Genomic DNA, 21,537 nt, shown 5'->3' with positions numbered 1-21,537 from the left:
ATGCCACAGCTCCAGCCCCTGGAATTTTATCTTTTAAAATTTGTTTTTTGGGGGGCCGGCGCCGTGGTGCTAGAGGTAAGGTGTCTGCTTTGCCAGCGCTAAACTAGGACGAACCGCGGTTTGATCCCCTGGCGTCCCCGTATGGTCCCCCAAACCAGGAGCGACTTCTGAGCTCATAGCCAGGAGGAACCCCTGAGTGTCACCGGGTGTGGCCCAACCCCCACCCCAAATTTTTTTTGTTTTTTGGCCCACACCTGGAGGTGCTTAGGGGTTATTCCTTGCAGGCTCAGGGTACCATATGGGATTCCAGGGATCAAACCCAGATTGGCTGCATGCAAGGCAAAAGCCCTACCCGTTGTGCTCATGTTTCAGCCCCTGCAGGGTAGTTTTATTTTATTTTATTTTATTTTATTTTATTTTATTTTATTTTATTTTATTCTTTTTGGGCCTTCTGGTAGCAACCAGAAAACCTGCTATACAAATTCTCAAAGAGCTGTAACACTCAGGGTAGAATTTCAAAGTGAAGCACAGATATGTTATATAAGGATCATTGACAGGTAACAAAGATGCCTCCTAGAGTTAAGTAATTCTATGGATAAAAAGACAGGTTAATGTGATACAGAAAAGAAAGCCCAAATAAATTCCTTAGCTATTTTTTCATTCTTAATCCATATTCACTGGCAACTCCAATGATACTAGAGAAATTTCAAAGTCTAAGAATTAAGTCAAAAGCACAGGAAAATAACAAGTACCAGAGAACAGAGTATCTTACCAAATGAAACAGTAACAAAACAGCAAGTTTAAAGATTTTATATTTCATGTTTTTGCATACATCTTAAATATTTAAAGAGTTAAAAATGCAAATACAAATCAAGTTCTTGAGACTTTTACTTGAATGGAGTTATAGGATCATTATTTTATAGTTATTTTATTTGTTTTGTTTTTGGGTCATACCCGGTGGTACTTGGGAGTTACTCCTGGCTCTATGCTCAGAAGTTGCTGCTAGCAGGCACGAGGGACCATATGGGATGCCGGTATTCGAACCACCTCTGTTCGAATCAGCTGCGTGCAAGGCAAACGCTCTACTGCTGTGCTATCTCTCCAGCCCAATATAAAGTTATTTTAATAGGAATTACAATAAAGCAGATGAGAAAACAGCACACCAATTTATTATAAAACTTTTATTTAATATATACAACTATCCAATATAAGATATATGTAGAGTAAAATAAATTTTTCTCAGAAAGGAAAAACAATTCACAAACTTTCTATTACTCCAAGTTCAATTACCCTAGTACCGTATGTGTAGATTGATAAGACTTTTGCTCTCTAATGGAGAATATTATTTCAATAATTCCTACACCAAGTCAAGAAAATGGTATGGCTGTTGCTAGAATAGAATGTAGCTTTAGGGCCGGGAAGGTGGCGCTGGAGATAAGGTGTCTGCCTTGTAAGCGCTACCAAGGAACGGACCACGGTTCGATCCCCCGACGTCCCATATGGTCCCCCCAAGCCAGGGGCGATTTCTGAGCACATAGCCAGGAGTAACCCCTGAGCGTCAAACGGGTGTGGCCCAAAAACCAAAAAAAAAAAAAAAAAAAAAAAAAGAATGTAGCTTTATAGATTTGGTTTAGGTGATAATTCAGTTGAAATTTCCTCCTGTATATTTTTATCATTATCTCTCACTGACTACCACATTGTACTAAAGATCTTGTTCAAAGAATAAACTTACAAAAACCTCTGCTCCTGCAAATCCTCTGTGACATGACAAAACAAAGGCAATTAGATTTTCTTTACTTCTGACTCCAGCAGCAACTACCAAATAAATATTTCTCCACAGGCACAAGCAGTTATCATTTTGTCTTTGGTTTCAACTAAACCAGGGGTCTGCAGCCAGCGGCTCTTTTGAAGCTTTGCTGCGAATCTGACAGCAGGGCCCAAGAGCAGAGAGGCAGGGAATATTACTTAAATATTTTAATTGGCTATTAATTTGCACAAACATATGTTACAATGTATGCAGTGCTATATTGATTTTAAATGTCCCAAAAGGACATTATTTTTTTTCTTCAGAAACAAGTCCAAGTGGCTCTTTATGTCTTAAAAGTTGCAGATCCCTAAACTAAATCAATAGGCTAACTAGTTATATTAAATTTCTAACCAAATTTAGATATTCAGCACCCCTAGAATCTCATTGTTTTTACTTACCTACATCTGTTTTTATCAAATTGCAGGAGCTGGGGGCCGGGCGGTGGCGCTAAAGGTAAGGTGCCTGCCTTGCCTGCGCTAGCCTTGGATGGACCGCGGTTCGATCCCCCGGTGTCCCATATGGTCCCCCAAGCCAGGAGCAACTTCTGAGCACATAGCCAGGAGTAACCCCTGAGCGTTACCGGGTGTGGCCCAAAAACCAAAAAAAAAAAAACAAACAAACAAAAAAAAAAAACAAATTGCAGGAGCTGAAATTTCTTTTTTTTTTGTTTGTTTGTTTCTTGGGCCACACCCCATGATGCTCAGGGGTTATTCCTGGCTATGCCCTCAGAAATCGCTCCTGGATTGGGGGACCATACGCGACCCCGGGGGATAGAACCGCTGTCCTGTATGTCCTAGGATAGCGTGTGTGTGTGTGTGTGTGTGTGTGTGTGTGTGGGTGGGTGGCTTGGGGGACAATATGCGACCCCGGGGGATAGAACCGCTGTCCTGTATGTCCTAGGCTAGCTCGTGTGTGTGTGTGTGTGTGTGTGTGTATGTGTGTGTGTGTGTGTGTGTGGCTTGGGGGACCATATGCGACCCCGGGGGATAGAACCGCTGTCCTGTATGTCCTAGGCTAGCTCGTGTGTGTGTGTGTGTGTGTGTGTGTTGGTTTTTGGGCCAACCCCGGTGCTCAGAAATCACTCCTGGCTTGAAACCACATGGGATGCAGGGAATAGACCCCAGGAAATCACTCCTGGTGCACGCGCGTGCGTGTGTGTGTGTTTGGGCCAACCCCGGTGCTCAGAAACCGTGTGTGTGTGTGTGTGTGTGTGTGTGTGTGTGTGTGTGTGTGTGTGTGTGTGTGTGTGTGTGTGTGTGTGTGTGTGTGTGTGTGTGTGAATAGAGCCCAGGTCCCTGCTGGGTCAGCCACGCACAAGCCAAATGCTCTACCGATGAACTATCACTCTGGCCCCTCCCACTGTATATTTTAATGATTCAAGAAAAAAAATTAAGATAAAAATAGCATAGGGTAGAGGAGTGATAACACAGCACTAGGGCACTTGCCTTGCACGCAGCTGACCCAAGGCAGACCTGGATTTGATCCCTGGTGTTCCATATGGTCCCCCAACCCAGGAGCGATTTCTGAGCGAATAGCCAGAGTAACCCGAGTGTAACTGGGTATGGCCCAAAAACCAAAAATAAATAAATAAATAAATAAAACAAAAAACTATAGGTTCAAAATCACAACCCTTATCATTGAAGTGTTTATGGAAAAGCACTGTTTTTCTTCCCCTTTCAAATGTGCGTAAGGAAAACAGCAGCAAAAGAATTCTTTATTAGATTTTTGCTAAAATAGTGTGACAGTAATTAAATGAATGAAAGTTAAAAATCACCACCACTGGGGCTGGAGCAGCGGAACAAGCAATAGGGCTTTTGCCTTGCATGTGCTAACCTAGGACAGACTGTGGTTCGATTCACCGGCGCCCCATATGGTCCCCCAAGCCAGGAGCCATTTCTGAGCACAGAGCCAGGAGTAACCCTAGCATCACAGGATGTGGTCCAAAAACCAAAACCAAAACCAAAACAAAAAAAAGTTACCATCACTCACCCCACATCTCCACAAACTGCTACCCTTGCCAACTCCACCTCATTTCTTTACAGATCTTTCCTTGTAAACTTGCTCGAAGTTGCACTTGGAACCATACAGTAGAACCAAGCATGCCTTTGGAAGGCTGAAATCGTAAAAGCTTACAATATTTCTGCCATATTCCCTTGAACAAAAGTAAACCCATAAAAAGCAATACAAAAGAACACTTCGGACAAAAAAGAGCAAGTATGTACTTTTCTACAACATGCAAGCCAGATTTAAGGTACATAGGCAAAAATCCCTAAACACAAGTCAAAGGTAGCTGATGGGTGAGCTCAAAATGCTAAAGGCTATGCATTTCACTTAAAATAAAATACAATAAAAATAAAAGGACCAGAGAGATAGCACTTGTCATGCATAAAGCAGACTCAGGTTCAATCCCCAGCATCCCAAATGGTCCCTCATACCCCAGCACCACCAGGAAGGATGCCTGAGTACAGAGCCAGGAGTAACAACCTCTGAGCACTGCCTGCATGTGGCCCCAAAATAAAAAAATTAGTGGACACTAAAATAAAACTGAATGCAGGTACCCTCTGTATATAACCCCAGTCCCAACTCATGACTCCCAGTATTCTTGAACTTCCTTAATAATACCAGAAATATTACTCAGCATTCATTCAATGAACAGTAAGCACCTTCCTCACACAGCACTGTTATCTGCTATTTGAACCGAGACCATACTTACTTTCAGTACTCTTCCACAGCTTATGGCGTGGGCTTTGCAGAACACTTACTCTGCCACCATCTCTGCTAGGCGTTGGACAACAGAGAACACTGGTTCCCAAAGTGATTGATACTATGGAGGTCTCAGAAACAAACAGGAGGGAGGAGGGCAGAAGCCTGAGAGACAACAGGAAAATTTTTTGTCTGTTCATTACACAATATTTCTGGGTAGGGGCAAGAGTTTGGGGCCAACCTAAGTTCAATCCCCAGCATCCCATATGGCCCCCTGAGCACTGCTGAGAGTAATTCCCGAGTGCAGAGCCAGGCTCTGAGACACCACTGGGTGTCGCACAAAACTGGAAGAAATTAAAAAAAAAAATTTCTGAGGGATAGGCTCACATTTTTTTTTTTTTTGAAGAGAGGCAGTAATCCAAATACATCTAAGAACCTCTGGTCTAGAACCTCTAATATTGAGAATTAGAATTTCTACTTTTCTGGCTTACTTGATTGAAAATAAGCCATGCAACCCTTATCTCCGAACAACATTCTCAGCTATGGGAAACTCAATTAAAGAAAGTTCAGTAAAGCAGTAATTTCATAACAATGCCCCCAAAAAAAACATCAAGAAAAAAAATCACTCTTAATTCTAACGCTAAATGGACTGTACTCGAGTAAGTTGAGGTAAACTTATCCTAAAGGGAACACATCTCTCTTGCTACTATTTGTCAATCTCATCTCACCAGAAATAAAATGGGATGAAACTGGTAATTTTGGGGGCCGGAGAGATAGCATGGAGGTTAAGGTGTTTGCCTTGCATGCAGAGGGTCAGTGGTTTGAATCCCAGCATCCCATATGGTCCCCCGAGCCTGCCAGGAGTGATTTCTGAGCACAGAGCCAGGAGGAACCCCTGAGCGCTGCCGGTGTGTGTGACCCAATAAATTAAAAAAAAAAAAGAAAAAGAAAAAGAAACTGGCAATTTTGTATTAACTCTTTATTGTCTTTGTTTTCTGAGCCATGGCAGAAAAAGTGATTGAGGGCTACTCCCAGCTTAGTATTTGGGGGGTAATATGGATTATGGGCAGAGACTATGTGGCATCAGAGACAAAACATAAAGCTCCTGCAAGTAAAACATGTACTTGGCCTACTGAATTATCACCTGGGCCCTTACTGTATATTATATTAAGAAAATGACTAAAATAAAAATGCTATTAATCACTTTTCTATCTCTAATTCCAGCCTTATTTTAGATATATTTAATATCCCAACACAAACATATTCTACCTTTTGACAGTCACAACCTCTAGGTTTGGGGCCTATCAAATGCTAATTTCTCTATGAATTGATTATTTGGAAAAAGAAATGCAAAAATCTATTCAACTGCCTGCTGCTTTTGGAGAATGGGGGTTAAGTCAAGGATAATTGAGAATGGGGCCGGAGAGATAGCACAGCAGTAGAGTGTGTGCCTTGCACTAGGTCAACCTAGGACAGACCTGGGTTTGATTCCCAGCAGCCCATATGGCCTTCCGAGCCTGCCAGGAGTGATTTCTGATCGAAGAGCCAGGAGTAACCCCTAAGTGCTGCCAGGTGTGGCCCAAAAACAAACAAACAACAACAACAACAACAAAGGGTAATTGAGAAGATCTTGCAAAGTTTTCTGTAGTATTTAACATTAAAAATCCAAGGTGCCGGGGCTGGAGAGATAGCATGGAGGTAAGGCATTTGCCTTTCATGCAAGAGGTCATCGGTTCGAATCCCAGCGTCCCATATGGTCCCCCGTGCCTGCCAGGAGCAATTTCTGAGCATGGAGCCAGGAGTAACCCCTGAGCACTGCCGGGTGTGACCCAAAAACCACAAAAAAAAAAAAAAAAAAAAAAAAAAAATCCAAGGTGCCAGAGAGATCATCTAGCAAGGCACTTACATTGCATGTGGTCAACCTAGGGTCAATCCCTGGTAAAACACATGGTCCCCGGAACCCTCCCTGTGAGGAGTGTACCCTGAGCACAGAGCCAGGAATAGGTCCTCAGCACAGCTGAGTTGGCCCCAAAAACCAAACAACCAAAATGTTCCAAATAACTCAGTATTATTTTAAAAGGGAACAGAAGTTCCTTTGCAAAAAAATAAAAAAATTCCTTTATAAGGCCAAGGAATTATGTTTCAAAATACTAATATAGGACATCATCCTTTTATATGAAACTCAGTACAGAGCCAATACCAAAAGCACTCTTGGGGAATCTTACTAATAATTTCCATCATGAGATCACTAGATCTGAAAGGCCCTACGGGGCTTAAACTACTAAACTCTGATTCCTAAAACTTTCCCATTCTGACACACACAGAGAAAATATTTGTAGAGCAGTGAAGTAAGATAACTGCTAGTAGTCAACTAGTAGCTTCAGTAGCCCTAGGGATGAGAGGCCATTGAGTACACATATTGGAAGTCTGTCACTAGAAGGCCAACAGCTCACTACTGGTCTCTTACAGAATTTACAATCACTGATTTGAATAAGAAACTTTGGAATTCAAAGTCTTCTTGGTGTACTTCAAGCTGACTTTTAAAATCTTTGGGTTTTTTTTTTTAAAGGAGCGGGGTCTCCCTAGCAGTGCTCAAGAGGTCTGGAGTCCCTTCCTAGCCATTCCTGGTCAACCAAACTGTGGTTCAATTTGAGGGCCTGAAATACAATGTTTTGTTTTTTTGTTTTTTTGTTTGTTTTTTCAGACAGCCCTTTCAGAAGGGCTTGGAGCCCTTCTTGAACATTCTCAGCCAACTGGGTCAGTGGTTAGATGCTAGGGCCCAAGGACTCAGTGCTGTGGCCACCCACTAGGATGACAGTGGGACCTGAGGCAGAGCTGCACCCATGATGTTCAGAGCACCATGAGATGCCAGGAACAAACTTACGTTTGGCACAAGCACAGAAAATTCCTTAATTCCAGTACTATCTCTCTGTACCATTTCTCTATTTAAAGACTCTCTGATCCAGTATTTAAAGTTTTAAAAAGATGAACATATAGCAAACATATAGTAAACATATAGCAGTAAACTCAATATAAAGGATTTACTTATTCATCTATCAAGTTTTAGATATTAGATATAAATACTGCTTAAATAAAGGTTAAACTTAGTGGGGCCGGAGCGACAGCACAGCAATAGGGCATTTGCCCTACATGTGGCCAACACGGAATGGACCCTGGTACGAACCCTGGCATCCCATATGGTCCCCTGAGCCTTCCGGAGCAAATTCTGAGTGAGCGGAGAGCCAGGAGTAACCCCTAAGCACCGCCTGGTGTGACCCAAAAGCCAAAAAACAAAAACGGTTAAGTAAACTAAGCATACGGCTTAACCTACAAAAGGATAGTTTTTTAATGTTAACACTGGGCTAGGAGAGGTTAACACATGGTTTGCAGGCAGCAAGTCTGGTTTCATACATGACAATGCATTTTTTTTTGTTGTTGTTTTTTGGGCCACATTCGTTTGATGCTCAGGGGTTACTCCTGGCTATGCGCTCAGAAATCGCCCCTTGCTTGGGGGGACCATATAGGATGCCAGGGGATAGAACCGCGGTCCGTCCTACGCTAGCGCTTGCAAGGCAGACACCTTACCTCTAGCGCCACCTTCCAGGCCCCATGACACTGCATTTTGCCCCAAAAACTTTTAGGAAATGAACCCAAGAACAGAACCTGAATATGAGATTCCCTGGGCATTCAGAGGTCAGTCCTGAGGACTGAGGCAGGAATAGTCTTGAGGACCACTGGGTTAACCCCTAAACTAAATAATATCAAAATAAAGAAAATAAAAATAAACTTAACATACTATATTCAATATTCAACTTGAAAGGTAATTCTGATTCCATTTTTGCTGTCTGTAAGGAAACTATAAAACTGTTATGTTAAAGGGCTGGAGTTATAGCACAAAGGGTAAGGTGTTTGCCTTGTATGCAGCTAACCTAGGTTCAGACCTGGGTTCACTCTCTGGCATCCCATATGGTCCCCCAAGCCTGCCAGGAATGATTTTTGAGCTCAGAGCCAGAAGTAAGCCCTGAGTGTCACCAGATGTGGCCCCAAAACAATCAAAAAAAGAAAATTGTCTTTCCTTATCATAGTAAAGATTAAGATGTTACTGTCCCAAATAGAAATTATAGCCATAGATGTACAGAAATAATTTGTACAATTTTATTGTAAAGAATTGATTGAATAGGGCCCAGAGATAGTACAATGGGAAGGGTATTTGCCTTATACACAGCCAACCCAGGTTCCATTCCCAGCACCCTGAGCACTGTCAGGAAAGATCCTTGAGCTTAGAACCAGGAGTAAACCCTGAGCACAGATGGTTGTAACACAAAAAAACAAAAAAGGAAAAAGAAAAAGTATTAACTCAATGCCATGAGGATGAACATGAGGGAATCTGATGAATTAACAGGAGTAACAAGCACTTACTTCTGATAACCTTAATGCATGGCGTCTGGAGATTACAAAAAATACAGGAAACTTCAGCTTAGCAAATCTACAAGATCTGCTGTGTACCCAATATTGACTGCATATTCAAAAAGACATTGCCCTAGATCATGACTAGCATATAGACTTTTTTAAATGTATGCACAATGCTTTAGCTGTCATCCAAATGAAAATTCAGCCATGTTAATGTCAGTTAGTGTACTCTTCCATTTAAAATGGCTAAGGGACTAGAAATATAGTGGACATGGTCGAACATATGTTTAGCATGTGCAAATTGTCTTGCAAGCAAGCAATCCCAGTTCATTCCTTGAAATCACATGGTAGTACTCCAAGCCCATTCAGGAATGATTCCTGAGAAAAACCAGGAATAAGCCCTGCCCATGACCAAGAAAAAGTGCATTTGTGGGTACACCCTACCCTGGAGGCTGTTCACATCTGAACACTGTTCAGTATCTTTCCTTTTACAACACTCCCACCCTGGCAGCTGCCCACATCCTGGGTGTGCAACTTCTAACTTGTACTTTATATATAGCACACTCCATTCTGGAGTCATTCACATCCCAGCTCAGGGTACTTAAATTTTCTTCTTTTACCTTATGAAGTCCTCTTTCCTAATATTTCTTAAATAAAACCTATCATTATTAAAGTTAGAACTGAAGGCCCACAAAGAAAGCTCAAAAGTCTGGAACACAGGAGGCCTGAAAGAGTACTGTGGGTAGGGTGCTTGCTTTGCACACAGCTGACCCAGGTTGGATCCCCAACATCTCATATGGTCCCCAGAGTCCGCCAGGAGTGATTCCTAAGTACAAAGCCAGGGTAACCCTGACCAAAGCCGGTGTGGCCCAAACACTACCCATCAATCCCCTGGAAAAAAAAATAAGGGTCTGGGGCACATGCTTTGCATGCAGAAACCCTGGATTCAATCTCTAGTATAGCATGGCCCCTTGCAGAGCACTACTGGGAGCAACCCCCAAGCACCTAGCTGGGAGTACGCCGAGCATTTTTGGGTGTGACCCCCAAACACAAAAGAACGAAAAAAATAAAAAAACTAAAGAAAGTATTTAAAAAGTCTTTTCATACTTTTGCAAAACAGGTACAGAATTCAATATAAATGAAGCTGAGTCTAACCTTGGTAGTCCAAAAGCAGCTGACTTAAAAGGCTATACAGTATTCTATTCATTCATTACATTAAGAACAGGAAACATGGGACAGGAGGTAGGGTGTTTGCCTTGCACGCGGCAAACATGGGTTTGATCCCTAGCATCCCACATGATCTTCCAAGGCTGCCAGGAATGATTTCTGAACACAGAGCCAGGAGTAACCCCCCTCAGCACCACTGAGTGTGCCCCCCAAAGGAAAGAACAGGAAACACAGATTGAACAAAAAAAGTTAAAGTCTCTATCAAAGACAGAAAAAAAAAAAACAAAAAAACAATGAAGTTAGAAGACGATGGACAATTAAAAAAAATCATGTTAGAAATCAAATTCTAAGATATAAAGCAGAATAAACATATCAAAAACCCTTAATATCATATATTTTCATCTATTTTGTTCATTGGTGTGCTCACCATAATATAGACCAGGCTGGCAGACAGCACCTATATTTTGGGTAAATAATCAGAGTGACAGTCTGAACTTTTTTTTTGTTTTTGTTTTTTTGGGTCACACCTGGCAGCTCTCAGAGGTTACTCCTGGCTCTACTTTCAGAAATCACCCCTGGCAGGCTCGGGGGACCATATGGGATGCTGGGATTCGAACCACGTCCTTCTGCATGCAAGGCAAATAAATGCCTTACATCCATGCTATCTCTCCAGCCCCAGTTTGAACTTTTAAAGTATTCTACAGGATTTTAAATATAGAAACTTTCAGGAGCCAGGGAGATAGCTCAAATAACTAGTGCATATGCCTTGCATGCTTTAGGCCTGAGATCAATCCCAACAGTACGTTTGCCTATTCACCACTGGGTGTAGCCTTACTGGCCCCCAAACACTGCTGGAGTGTGATTCTGGTGGTCCCCAGCATCATCAGACCCAAGTACAAAATCATTAGATCACTACAGGATCAATTACTGAAGACTGCTGAGACTTCAAGATACTTCTGAGAAGCATTCCCATGCCTCCTCAAAAAAATTATAAAACAAGATTTGTAAGATTTTGTATAAGATTTGTCTTTTTCACAGTGTTGGCTTTTAAAACAATGATTAAAAGTCAATCTTTAAAGCTGAAGTAATAGAATTTAAGGGGGTAGAGCACTTGTCTTGCAGGCAGCCATGTGGGTTCAATCCCAGGCACAACTTATGGTTCCCTGAGTCTTGCTGAGTAATAAGAATGCTGAATACTACACACCATTTTGTGTGTCCCAAAAACTACAGAAAAAAAGGGGAGGGGCAGAGCAGGACAGAGTATAACAAATAATGTTTGCCCTAACTGGGTTTGCTCCCTGGTACTCCATATAAACCCAAGCTCACCCGAAGTAATACATGAATGCAGAGCCAGAAGTAAGCCCTGAGCACCACTGTGTGTGCAAAGGTTAAGTGAGTGGGGTGGTAACAAGAGATAGTACATCAGGTAGGTGTTTGACTTGCACATGACTGGCCCAGGTCCAAATTCCTGACACCGTATATAAGTCCCTGGCAACTATCAGGAGTGATCCCTGAACCTCTAGAGAGCCAGGAGTAAGTCTTGATTGTGGTCCAAAATCAAAAACAAAAAAGAAAAAAAAAAAATGTCAGTACCTTGGCGATATTCTTTGCCATTTTGCTCAGTTGGGGAAAATGTGTTTACCTTAAGTTCTAGTAAGTGCCACTGGAGCCAAATGATTTTGAGAACTCTTCTGTTTTCAAAAAGTGCTTTGATTTCAAGGAACTACAGGTTTAACCTATTTGACCAAGTAGCCAGTTCCCTCATATGCTCTCAGACTTTCCTATTCCTAATCTTTCACTTCTTAGTTCTTTTCACTTGTGATGTAAATGAGTACCTACCTCTTCACTAAACCTGTGAGGTCTGTGAGAACAAAGATCATCTTGGTGGTATTTTTTAAAAGTGTTTGGGCCACACCCAGTAATGCTTAGGGGTTTCTCCCGGCTCTGCACTCAAGAATTACTACTGGTGGTGCTTGGGGGAAACCTATGGGATGCCAATGATTGAACCTAGATCAGCCATGTGAAAGGCAAGTGTCCTATCCACTGTATATCTCTCCAGGCCATGGCTTGGCTAATTTTATATATATATATATATATATATATATATATATATATATATATATATAATTATACTATTCTCAACTCTGTTCAGTGAAGAAAAGCAGAGAATCAGCTCTCAGGAGAAAAGGAAGGAGGGAGAAGAAGAAAGAAGAGAGTTTGGGGAAAAGGAAGGGATAGGAGAGGGAGAGAAGAGGGAAATGGTGAAATTAAAGGAGAGAGAGTATGCTCTTGTATGCATCCTGTCTGGGTTCAAATGAGACATGATTTAATGTTAGAAGTATTTCAGGTCTTTTAAAAGTTTGGTGATGTTTTTTGTGACATAAATATACTAAAGGAATGTTAATCTTATTTGCATCATTTACCTACATGATTTGCTGTTAGTTTCCAGGAACCTATAGATACACAGGACTTACTGAGTTCTGGGTCCACAATAAGTTTTTCCCCAGATTTAATTCTCTACTCTGGTCAAATTGATTAAACTTCATCAACAGAATATAAAAACAAGGAGGCAGCTTGCTTAACTGTGAAGTGGGTTACAAGAACAGAATAGTTAAGTATCGGAGGGACCTTTTTCTGAAGAGTTCAGGACAGATAATCACTAATGGAAAGATTGGCTTCACTAACAGAAATCATTCCTTCCTTCTAGGTTGGCTATATGATTATACCCAGACATACACTGGATCCTTCTACTTTGCTGGCACATGCTACATCCTTTCTTCAGTTTCCTTTTTCTTTATACCACTGGCTGAGAAATGGAAAAGCAGGGTCTGATCAGAAAGCAAGAGGACTGCAATTAAGAGAGCATTAAAAATAAAAACTCAAGTCACTGAAAGTAAAAGTGCAGAAGAAAAAAATTCTCACGTGTAAGATAACAATGTGAAACGAATGGCTTTTTAGGTTCTTTTGCTTCAGTATCCTGAGGAAAGTCTGTATCACAGTAAAAAGCAGTTAAGCTATTTGTTATTATGTACTCAGTTAGGGTAAACTTTATATTTAAAATCAGATGAAACAGGGACTGAAGAGATAGCATGGAGGTATGGTGTTTGCCTTGCATGCAGAAGGACGGTGGTTCAAATCCCAGCATCCCATATGGTCCCTGAGCCTGCCAGGGTCATTTTCTGAGCTTAGAGCCAGGAGTAGCCCCTGAGTGCAACCAAAACTAAAACCAACCAAACAAAAAAATCAGATGAAACAGCTACTTTAAGTATAAAATGAAAATCAGAATGTAGGGGCTACAGCGGTGGCACAAGCAGTAAGGCGTTTGCTTTGCCCGGGCTAGCCTAGGAAGGACCGCGTTTGATTCCCCCGCATCCCATATTCCCCCAAGCCAGGAGTGATTTCTGAGCGCATAGTCAGGAGTAAATCCTGAGCGTCACTGGATATGGCCGAAAAGCCAAAAAAAAATATCAGAATATAGTTAATCATAAATTAATAAGGTTGGTGGAGGTGACTCAAAGAACCAAAACAGGGGCCAGAAAGATAGCATGGAAGTAAGGCGTTTACCTTGCATGCAGAAGGGAGGTTGTTTGAAACTGGCATCCTATATGGTCCCCAGAGCCTGCCAGGAGTGATTTCTAAGCATAGAGCCAGGAGTAACCACTGAGCGCTGCCGGGTATGACCCAAAAACTAAAAAAAAAAAAAAAAAAAAAAAGGACCAAAACAAAGGCTCTGCAAGCAAGAATTCTTTAATTTAATCCCCTAGCACCACATTTGTCTACTGGTCTCAAAGTCTAGAGACACCCAAGCATTCGCAGGCATAGCCCGAAACCAAAAAAATTAGTAAATTAATTAAACTTGCAACTGTGCCATGGCAATTTAGTCACTAAAATATTTGAAGATGGAAAACTTTTTCTTTTTTTGCTTTTGGGGTCACACCCGGTGACATTCAGGGTTTACTCCTGGCTATGCACTCAGAAATCATTGCTCCTGGCTTGAGGGACCATGTGGGATGCTGGGGGATCGAACCGCGGTACCTTACCCCTTGAGTCACCGTTCCGGCCCAATAAAACTTTTTCTTAAACTAAAAGAGTATTAACTGTAGCATGTAGATAATTAGAACTTTGAAATCTGACTACTGAAATTTTAATGATGTCTGACATGGTAAATATATTCCTCTCCCTAATTAATTTTGCTTACTGATTTGGAGAAATCTTTTTTTTTTGGGGGGGGGCCATACCTGGCAGTGCTCAGGGGTTATTTCTGGCTCTGCACTCAGGAATTACTCCTAGGAGTGCTTAGGGGATCATAAGAGATGCTGTGGATAGAACCTGGGTCAGCTGTGTACGAGGCCCTATCCACTGTGCTATATATAGCTCTAGACCCCTATTTTTGGTTCTTAAAAATGTTACGATATAAAACTTTAATAACTGACATGGTCGGGGCCGGGAAGGTGGCGCTAGAGGTAAGGTGTCTGCCTTGCAAGCGCTAGCGTAGGACGGACCGTGGTTCCATCCCCTGGCGTCCCATATGGTCCCCCCAAGCAAGGGGGAATTTCTCAGCGCATAGCCAGGAGTAACTCCTGAGCGTCAAACGGGTGTGGCCCAAAAACCGAAAGAAAAAAAAAAAACAACTGACATGGTCAATAATATATCCTTCCTCAGTCAATCTCTGATTTAATTTAATTAGAGATAATCTTTATTTCCTTTTCAGTATTTTTCTTCTTAAAGAAATCCTGGGCCGGGGCCCGGAGAGATAGCACAGGGGCTTGCCTTGCAAGCAGCCAATCCAGGACCAAAGGTGGTTGGTTCGAATCCCATTGTCCCATATGGGACAATATGCCGGGAGCTATTTCTGAGCAGACAGCCAGGAGTAAACCCTGAGCACCGCTGGGTGTGACCCAAATAAAAAAAAAGAAAAAAAAGAAAAAAAAGAAATCCTGGGCCAGAGCAATAGCACCATGGGTTAGGGCTTTTGCCTCACAAGTGGCCAATTCAACCCAGGTCTCTATATGATCTCTGGAGCCTGCCATGAGTAACCCCTAAGGGCTACCAGGTGTGGTCCAAAAAAACAAAGACCAACAACAAGAGCCCGGAGAGATAGTGCAGCAGCGTTTGCCTTGCAAGCAGCCGAGTCAGGATCAAAGGTGGTTGGTTCGAATCCCGGTGTCCCATATGGTCCCACGTGCCTGCCAGGAGCTATTTCTGAGCAGACAGCCAGGAGTAACCCCTGAGCAACGGCGGGTGTGGCCCAAAACCCAAAAACCAAAAAAAAACCAACAACAACAAAAAAATCCTAAAATTAATATGTGTTATGCATTTATTTATTTTGGTTTTGGGGCCACACCCGGCAGCATTTAGAAATTACTCCTGACTGCACTCAGAAATCGTCCCTGGCAGTCTCAGGGGACCATATGGGATGACTGAAGTAGAACCGGGATCCATCCTGGTCTGCTGCATGCAAGGCACATGCCCTACCACTGTGCTATACATTAAACTGTTATATGTTATACATTTAAAACTAAACTATTGGGCCAGAGCAGAAGTACAGGAAGTAAGGAATTGGCCAGGGTTGAACCTCAGCATTCCATATGGTTCTTAATGCACCTGGAGTGCAGAGCCAGGGGTTAGCTCTAAGCATTGCTAGGTATGGGCTACAAACCAAAGATAAAGAAACAAACAAACTACATAGAGATAGTATTGGGGGGGAGGGGAGGTGCATTAGAGATAGGGACAGGGGGTAAGGTGCATCGAACTGGGTTGGAACCCTAGCACCCAATATAGTTCCCTGAACCCAGCAGTTGTGATACCAGAGTGCAGAACAACTGAAAGCTTGAAGGGGGCTGGAGTGATGATAGCATAGCATGTTGGGCTTTTGCCTTGTATGTGACCTACCCAAGTTCTACCCAAAACTAAAACCAAAACCAAAACAAAATGAAGAGAGAAAGCCTAGAGCAAAACTGGGTGTGGACCCCTGTCACACAAACCCCCCCTTTTATTTTTAAAGAATTGCTTTATATCTCTAGTAAATGAAATATAGCATTCACTTTTCCACTAGTTATCTAAACTAGATATAGTTATCTAAATTATTTAAGTATGTCATGAAATTCATTAACTATAAAATTTTTATGAAGCCAAACAAGAACACTTTGGATTTATTTGGTTTTTATTTTTGGTCTGGCGTGTACATCCAACTGTGTTCAGGGGCTATTCTCTGAGCATTTCAAATGTTGCTCCCAGCCTAGAACCAAGCACAGGCATTCCGAATGCAAAGCAAGTGCTCTAAACTTTGAGCTATGGCTCTAGTCAGAATAGATGGTTTTCAATGGGAAGGATATTGAAAACTATGATGAAACAATTACATGTGAATTTGAAGCCCTTCATTACTTGTCATTTTAAGAGGGAAAATACATTCTTTAGTATATTCTTCATAATGTTCCATGAAACAATCACTTTAATATTCTTCTATTTCTCCTTGCCTTAAAATTTGATTCTCTACAGAGAAAAATACTAAACTAAAAGTTTTGCTCCAAAATGTAGTTTCCTATGTCTTTGTGCAAGTTTTGCTACTAGCTACAATGTCAAAGGCTTGCCTTTCTCTACCAAGAATGCTCACTGTTTATAATCCACTCACTCAAAGGCCAACTCTTCTGGAAAAAGTTCCCAGCATTAAGTCATTCTCTCATTTGGAATCCCAATTCCAAGTCCTCTTTCCACGTGCTCTACAAGCTTATATGTCAGTATTTTTCATTAAGCTGTAAAATCAACAAGACATGTTTTTATCTTTGTATTCTCCAACACACAGCAAAACCAAATCACTATGGGTTCAAATACTGATTATCTTAAAAACAGTATTTAGGGCCCGGAGAGATAGCACAGCGGTGTTTGCCTTGCAAGCAGCCGATCCAGGACCAAAGGTGGTTGGTTCGAATCCCGGTGTCCCATATGGTCCCCCGTGCCTGCCACGAGCTATTTCTGAGCAGACAGCCAGGAGTAACCCCTGAGCACCGCCGGGTGTGGCCCAAATACCAAAAAAACAAACAAACAAAAAAAAACACCAGTATTTAGCTTTATTTTACATGTACGGGTTTTTTTTTTATTGTTGTTGTTTTTTTTTTTTTTTTTGGTTTTTGGTTTTTGGGGTCACACCCAACAGCACTCAGGGATTACTCCTGGCAGGGCTCGGGGGACCAGATGGGATGCTGGGATTCGAACCACTGACCTTCTGCATGCACGGCAAACGCCTTACCTCCATGCTATTTCTCCGGCCCCAGGTTACACACTTAATGCGGATATCTATGTTACATTTTAGATGTAAATTAAAAAAAAAACACTCCTTTCACATGCAAATAGCAAAATAAGTAATGCCAATCCTGCATCTCAGAGTCTCAATTTCCTCCTCTGTAAAATGAGAATACCACCACCAACCTATGCAGATATGAATTGTGAAAATTAAATGTAGGGGCCGGGCGGTGGCGCTAAAGGTAAGGTGCCTGCCTTGCCTGCGCTAGCCTTGGACGGACCGCGGTTCGATCCCCCAGTGTCCCATATGGTCCCCCAAGCCAGGGGCAACTTCTGAGCGCATAGCCAGGAGTAACCCCTGAGCGTTACCGGGTGTGGCCCAAAAACCAAAAAAAAAAAAAAAAAAAAAAAAAAAAAGAAAATTAAATGTAAACCTATTTGTACCATACAAAATGACCCTCATACCTTTCTTCTATTTTCTATGTCAAGTCATAAGATTAAAAAAAATGGTAATTTACTTGGAATCATTTCTCCATCTCTTTTTCATTTTTGAGAAATAACTGTTCTCTCAAAAGACACTAGGGCAACTAAATTCATTTTCTTAATGCAAGTAAAGCAGGCCTAACTAAAGCTGTCCAATTTGAATTTTGATATATACAGACATGAATCTGATTCAACAGAACAGTTCTTCATCCTACTTAATGGTAATAGCCCCTTCAACCTATAGAGTGTAAGTTAATAAACTGGAATCTCTACATTGCAGGAGGCTAAAGATTTCTATATTAACTAAAGTATCTGTTGTATATCAACAATTAACTCATGATGTTCCTATTAAATACTTTTTAAAGGAGAATATTATAAAATGTCAACACATTGTAAGAATCTAGAAATATTAGCTATACATTTAAGGGGTTTTTTTTGGGTTTTTTGGGTTTTTTTTTTTTTTTGGTTTTTGGGCCACATTCGGCGGTGCTCAGGGGTTACTCCTGGCTATCTGTTCAGAAATAGCCCCTGGCAGACATGGGGGACCATATGGGACTCCGGGATTCGAACCAACCACCTTAGGTCCAGGATCGGCTGCTTGCAAGGCAAACGCCGCTGTGCTATCTCTCCGGCCCCACATTTAAGGTTTTAAGAAAGGTATAATACAATTTTTTTTTTCAGGGGAGAGCACGCACTTCTCCTCTTTCAAGAAAGTATAAAGGTAACAAGTATTAGACTTAGGGTATAGGGTAGTATCTTTATTTCCTGCATGTTTATTTTGAGACCACACCTGGTGGTGCTCAGGAGACCAAATGGGGAGTCAGGGATCAAATCTGGGTGAGCCACATGCAAGCAATAACCTTACCTACTTAAGTACATAATGGCCTTATTAAAAAAATTTGTGGTGGGGGAAGGTCTGAGAGATAGCATGGAGGTGGGGCCTTTGCCTTGCATACAGAAGGATGGTGGTTCTAATCACAGCATCCCATATGGTCCCCCGAGCCTGCCAGGAGCGATTTCTGAGCGTAATGCCAGGAGTAACCCAAGTGCTGCTAGGTGTGACCCAAAAACCACAAATATATTGGTTGATGGACTACACCTGGCAGTACCCAAAGCTTCAGAATTACTCTGGGCTCTATGCTCAGAAATCAACCAAATAAGACACATGCAAGGCAATTAATTGCCTTAATCTCTGTACTACCTCTCTGGTCCCATGAGTAACTATCTCAATACTGAAAAATATAGTCACTGAAGTAGGCATAATTCACTAACTTAAAAGAAAAAAATATCCAGTAAGGGGTCAGAGCAGTGGCACACTAGCCTAGGACAGTTCGATCCCCTGGCGTCCCATATGGTCCCCAAGCCAGAAGCGATTTCTGAGCGCATAGCCAGGAATAATCCCTGTGCGTCACAGGATGTGCCCCGCCCCCCAAAAAAATCCAGTAAGAAGAGTCATAAGTCAAACAGAGTCTGAGATAAAGACCTAAATCAGCATTTCCCAATTAGAGGCCAGAATGTGGTCCCTCTGGGTTCAGAGAATATTCTAAGAGGATCACAGGTGAAAATAGTGGGGAGGCAATGGGAAGACTTGTGAAGGAGGTGGTAACTAGTAGGACAAGACACGAGGAGAGAGTCTCAAGAATGAAAAAATATCAATGGGGACCACAATTGGAAAACAGTTGACTAACACTGTCCCTAACTGCACTAGTTTCTTGCTAGTACAATACTAAAGAATTATAAAGCAAACATAAATGAACTGAATTACAAATCTGCCCAAAACAAATTGGCATAAAATTTTAATATCTAGATAAAAATGTAAAAGTGAATACAAAGTACCTAAGGATCCAAACAAATCTAAATAAAAATATCAATATACTAGAAGGCCAACAGCAATGTAGCAAATTAGTTTTTGGTCTTCCTATAGAAACCAAACCTGACTAAAGAAGGTAATAATAACCTAAGTATAGATCACATATATTCCTTAATGCTAAATTCTTGGAAATATTGTGAGTCTTGATGTATATATAGTTAGCAGCTGATAATCTGTATAAAAAATGTTACTGGTATCTTTTTTTTTTTTTGTGGACCACACCCTGCAGTGTTCAGGGGTTATTATTCCTGGCTCTGCTTAGAAATACTGCTAGCAGGCTCAGGAGACCATATGGGATGTCAGGACTGAACCCAGTTTGCCACATCGAAGGCAAATGTCTCATCCTCTGTGCTATCACTCTGGTCCCATAGTTACCTTTACTGTTATTAAGATACCATTTTGTGGTATTACTCCAAGGAAATGTCATATTATCAGCATATAAAAAGGCATTTTTTGGAGGCCAGAGAGATAGTACAGTGGTAAAGAACTTGCCTGAAATGTTGTCTATTTGTATTTGATTCCTGGCACTGCATATAATCTCCTAAACCCTGTTAGGATTAAGTCTTGAGTACCTCTAGATGTGGTGCTTAAACAAAAAGAAAAGAAAAGGATTTATATATGTGTGTATGTGTGTATATATACGTGTATGTGTGTGTATATATAATATGTATGCACACACATTATATTTTATAAAATACATATTATTCACTGATCAGAAATAAACCCTGAGCACCACTTAGGTATGGCCCCCAAAACAAACGAAAATTTACAAAAATTTCATACTGCTACGTGCTACTTGTAATATCTAGCACTTAAAATATATAAATTTGCCTTAATTAAAATAATTCAGGATGGGGCCGGAGAGATAGCATGGAGATAAGGTGTTTGTCTTGCATGCAGAAGGGCAGTGGTTCGAATCCTAGCATCCCATATGGTTCCCCGAGCCTGCCAGGAGTGATTTCTGAGTGTAGAGCCAGGAGTAATCCCTGAGTGCTGCAGGTGTGTCCCAAAAACCAAAAAATAAATAAAAAATAATTCAGGGTTTTATTTTCACTAACCCCGCCCCCACTATGTGCTAATATTTAGTTTTCATTTTGAGAGACATCCTATGAAACTTGGTTTGGGCCGCACCTAATGGTGGTCTGGGCTTACTACTAGCTTTGCACCTTTGCTGGTGAGGCTCAAGGGACCATATGGGATGCCAAGGATCAAAATCAAGTTGGTCATGTGAAGAAAATGCTCTACTCACTGTTCTTTTTTTCTTCTCCCGCCCCCCTCTACTCACTGTTCTATGACTCTGGCTTAGAAATCAACTTCATATGTATTATACTAGGGAGAGAAGCTTCAGTGTCTCAATCATAAGAAATTATTTATTTCACAACTGAGCTACATTCCTGGTACCGTAATATCTATCTCTTTTTATTTTTATTTTTTTGGAGTGGTAACCACACTTAGCAGTCAGGGGCTACTACAGGCATATTGCCTGAGAATCATGTGGGGTTTCGAAGCAAATCTGCATCTCCCATATGCAAAGCATGTTATCTACTTGCCCTTTAAGTCATCTCTCTAGCCCCCAGAATCACCTTTAAAATGCTTCATGCTTTGTAGCCGGAGCAATAGCACAGTGGTAAGGCATTTGCCTTGCATGCAGCCAACACAAGAAGGACCCCAGTTCAAAGCCCAGCATCCTATATGGTCCCCCGTGCCTACCAGGAGCCATTTCTGAGCGTAGAGCCAGGAGTAAATCCTGAGCATCGCCAGTTATGACCCCCCCCAAAAAAATTCTTCATGCTTTATTTCTATGGGAGGGTAATCAGTTTTACACATATGTCAGGGAAAAACAAATTATAATAAAGTC

The 21,537-nt window shown here is 41.5% G+C and overlaps 2 protein-coding genes and 1 non-coding gene across 3 annotated transcripts in view; 1 reads left to right on the top strand and 2 right to left on the bottom strand.

Moving 5' to 3' along the window:
* SLC16A4 (solute carrier family 16 member 4) overlaps nucleotides 1-12,919 on the top strand; it is a 32,021-nt gene extending 19,102 nt beyond the window's left edge. The window contains 1 exon segment of the mRNA XM_049765608.1: nucleotides 12,795-12,919. Coding sequence (XP_049621565.1) covers nucleotides 12,795-12,919 — 125 coding nt within the window.
* Nucleotides 1-21,537, bottom strand: part of KCNC4 (potassium voltage-gated channel subfamily C member 4) — a 248,510-nt gene that overhangs the window by 74,139 nt on the left and 152,834 nt on the right. The window lies entirely within an intron of this gene.
* LOC125997747 (U7 small nuclear RNA) lies at nucleotides 443-504 on the bottom strand. The gene has a single exon (XR_007491769.1). It is a non-coding gene; the product is annotated as a U7 small nuclear RNA (small nuclear RNA).

This window comes from Suncus etruscus, chromosome 19 (assembly GCF_024139225.1).
Source record: "Suncus etruscus isolate mSunEtr1 chromosome 19, mSunEtr1.pri.cur, whole genome shotgun sequence".
In the NCBI taxonomy this organism is placed as follows: domain Eukaryota; kingdom Metazoa; phylum Chordata; class Mammalia; order Eulipotyphla; family Soricidae; genus Suncus; species Suncus etruscus.
This window is presented reverse-complemented; position numbering and strand designations above follow the sequence as displayed.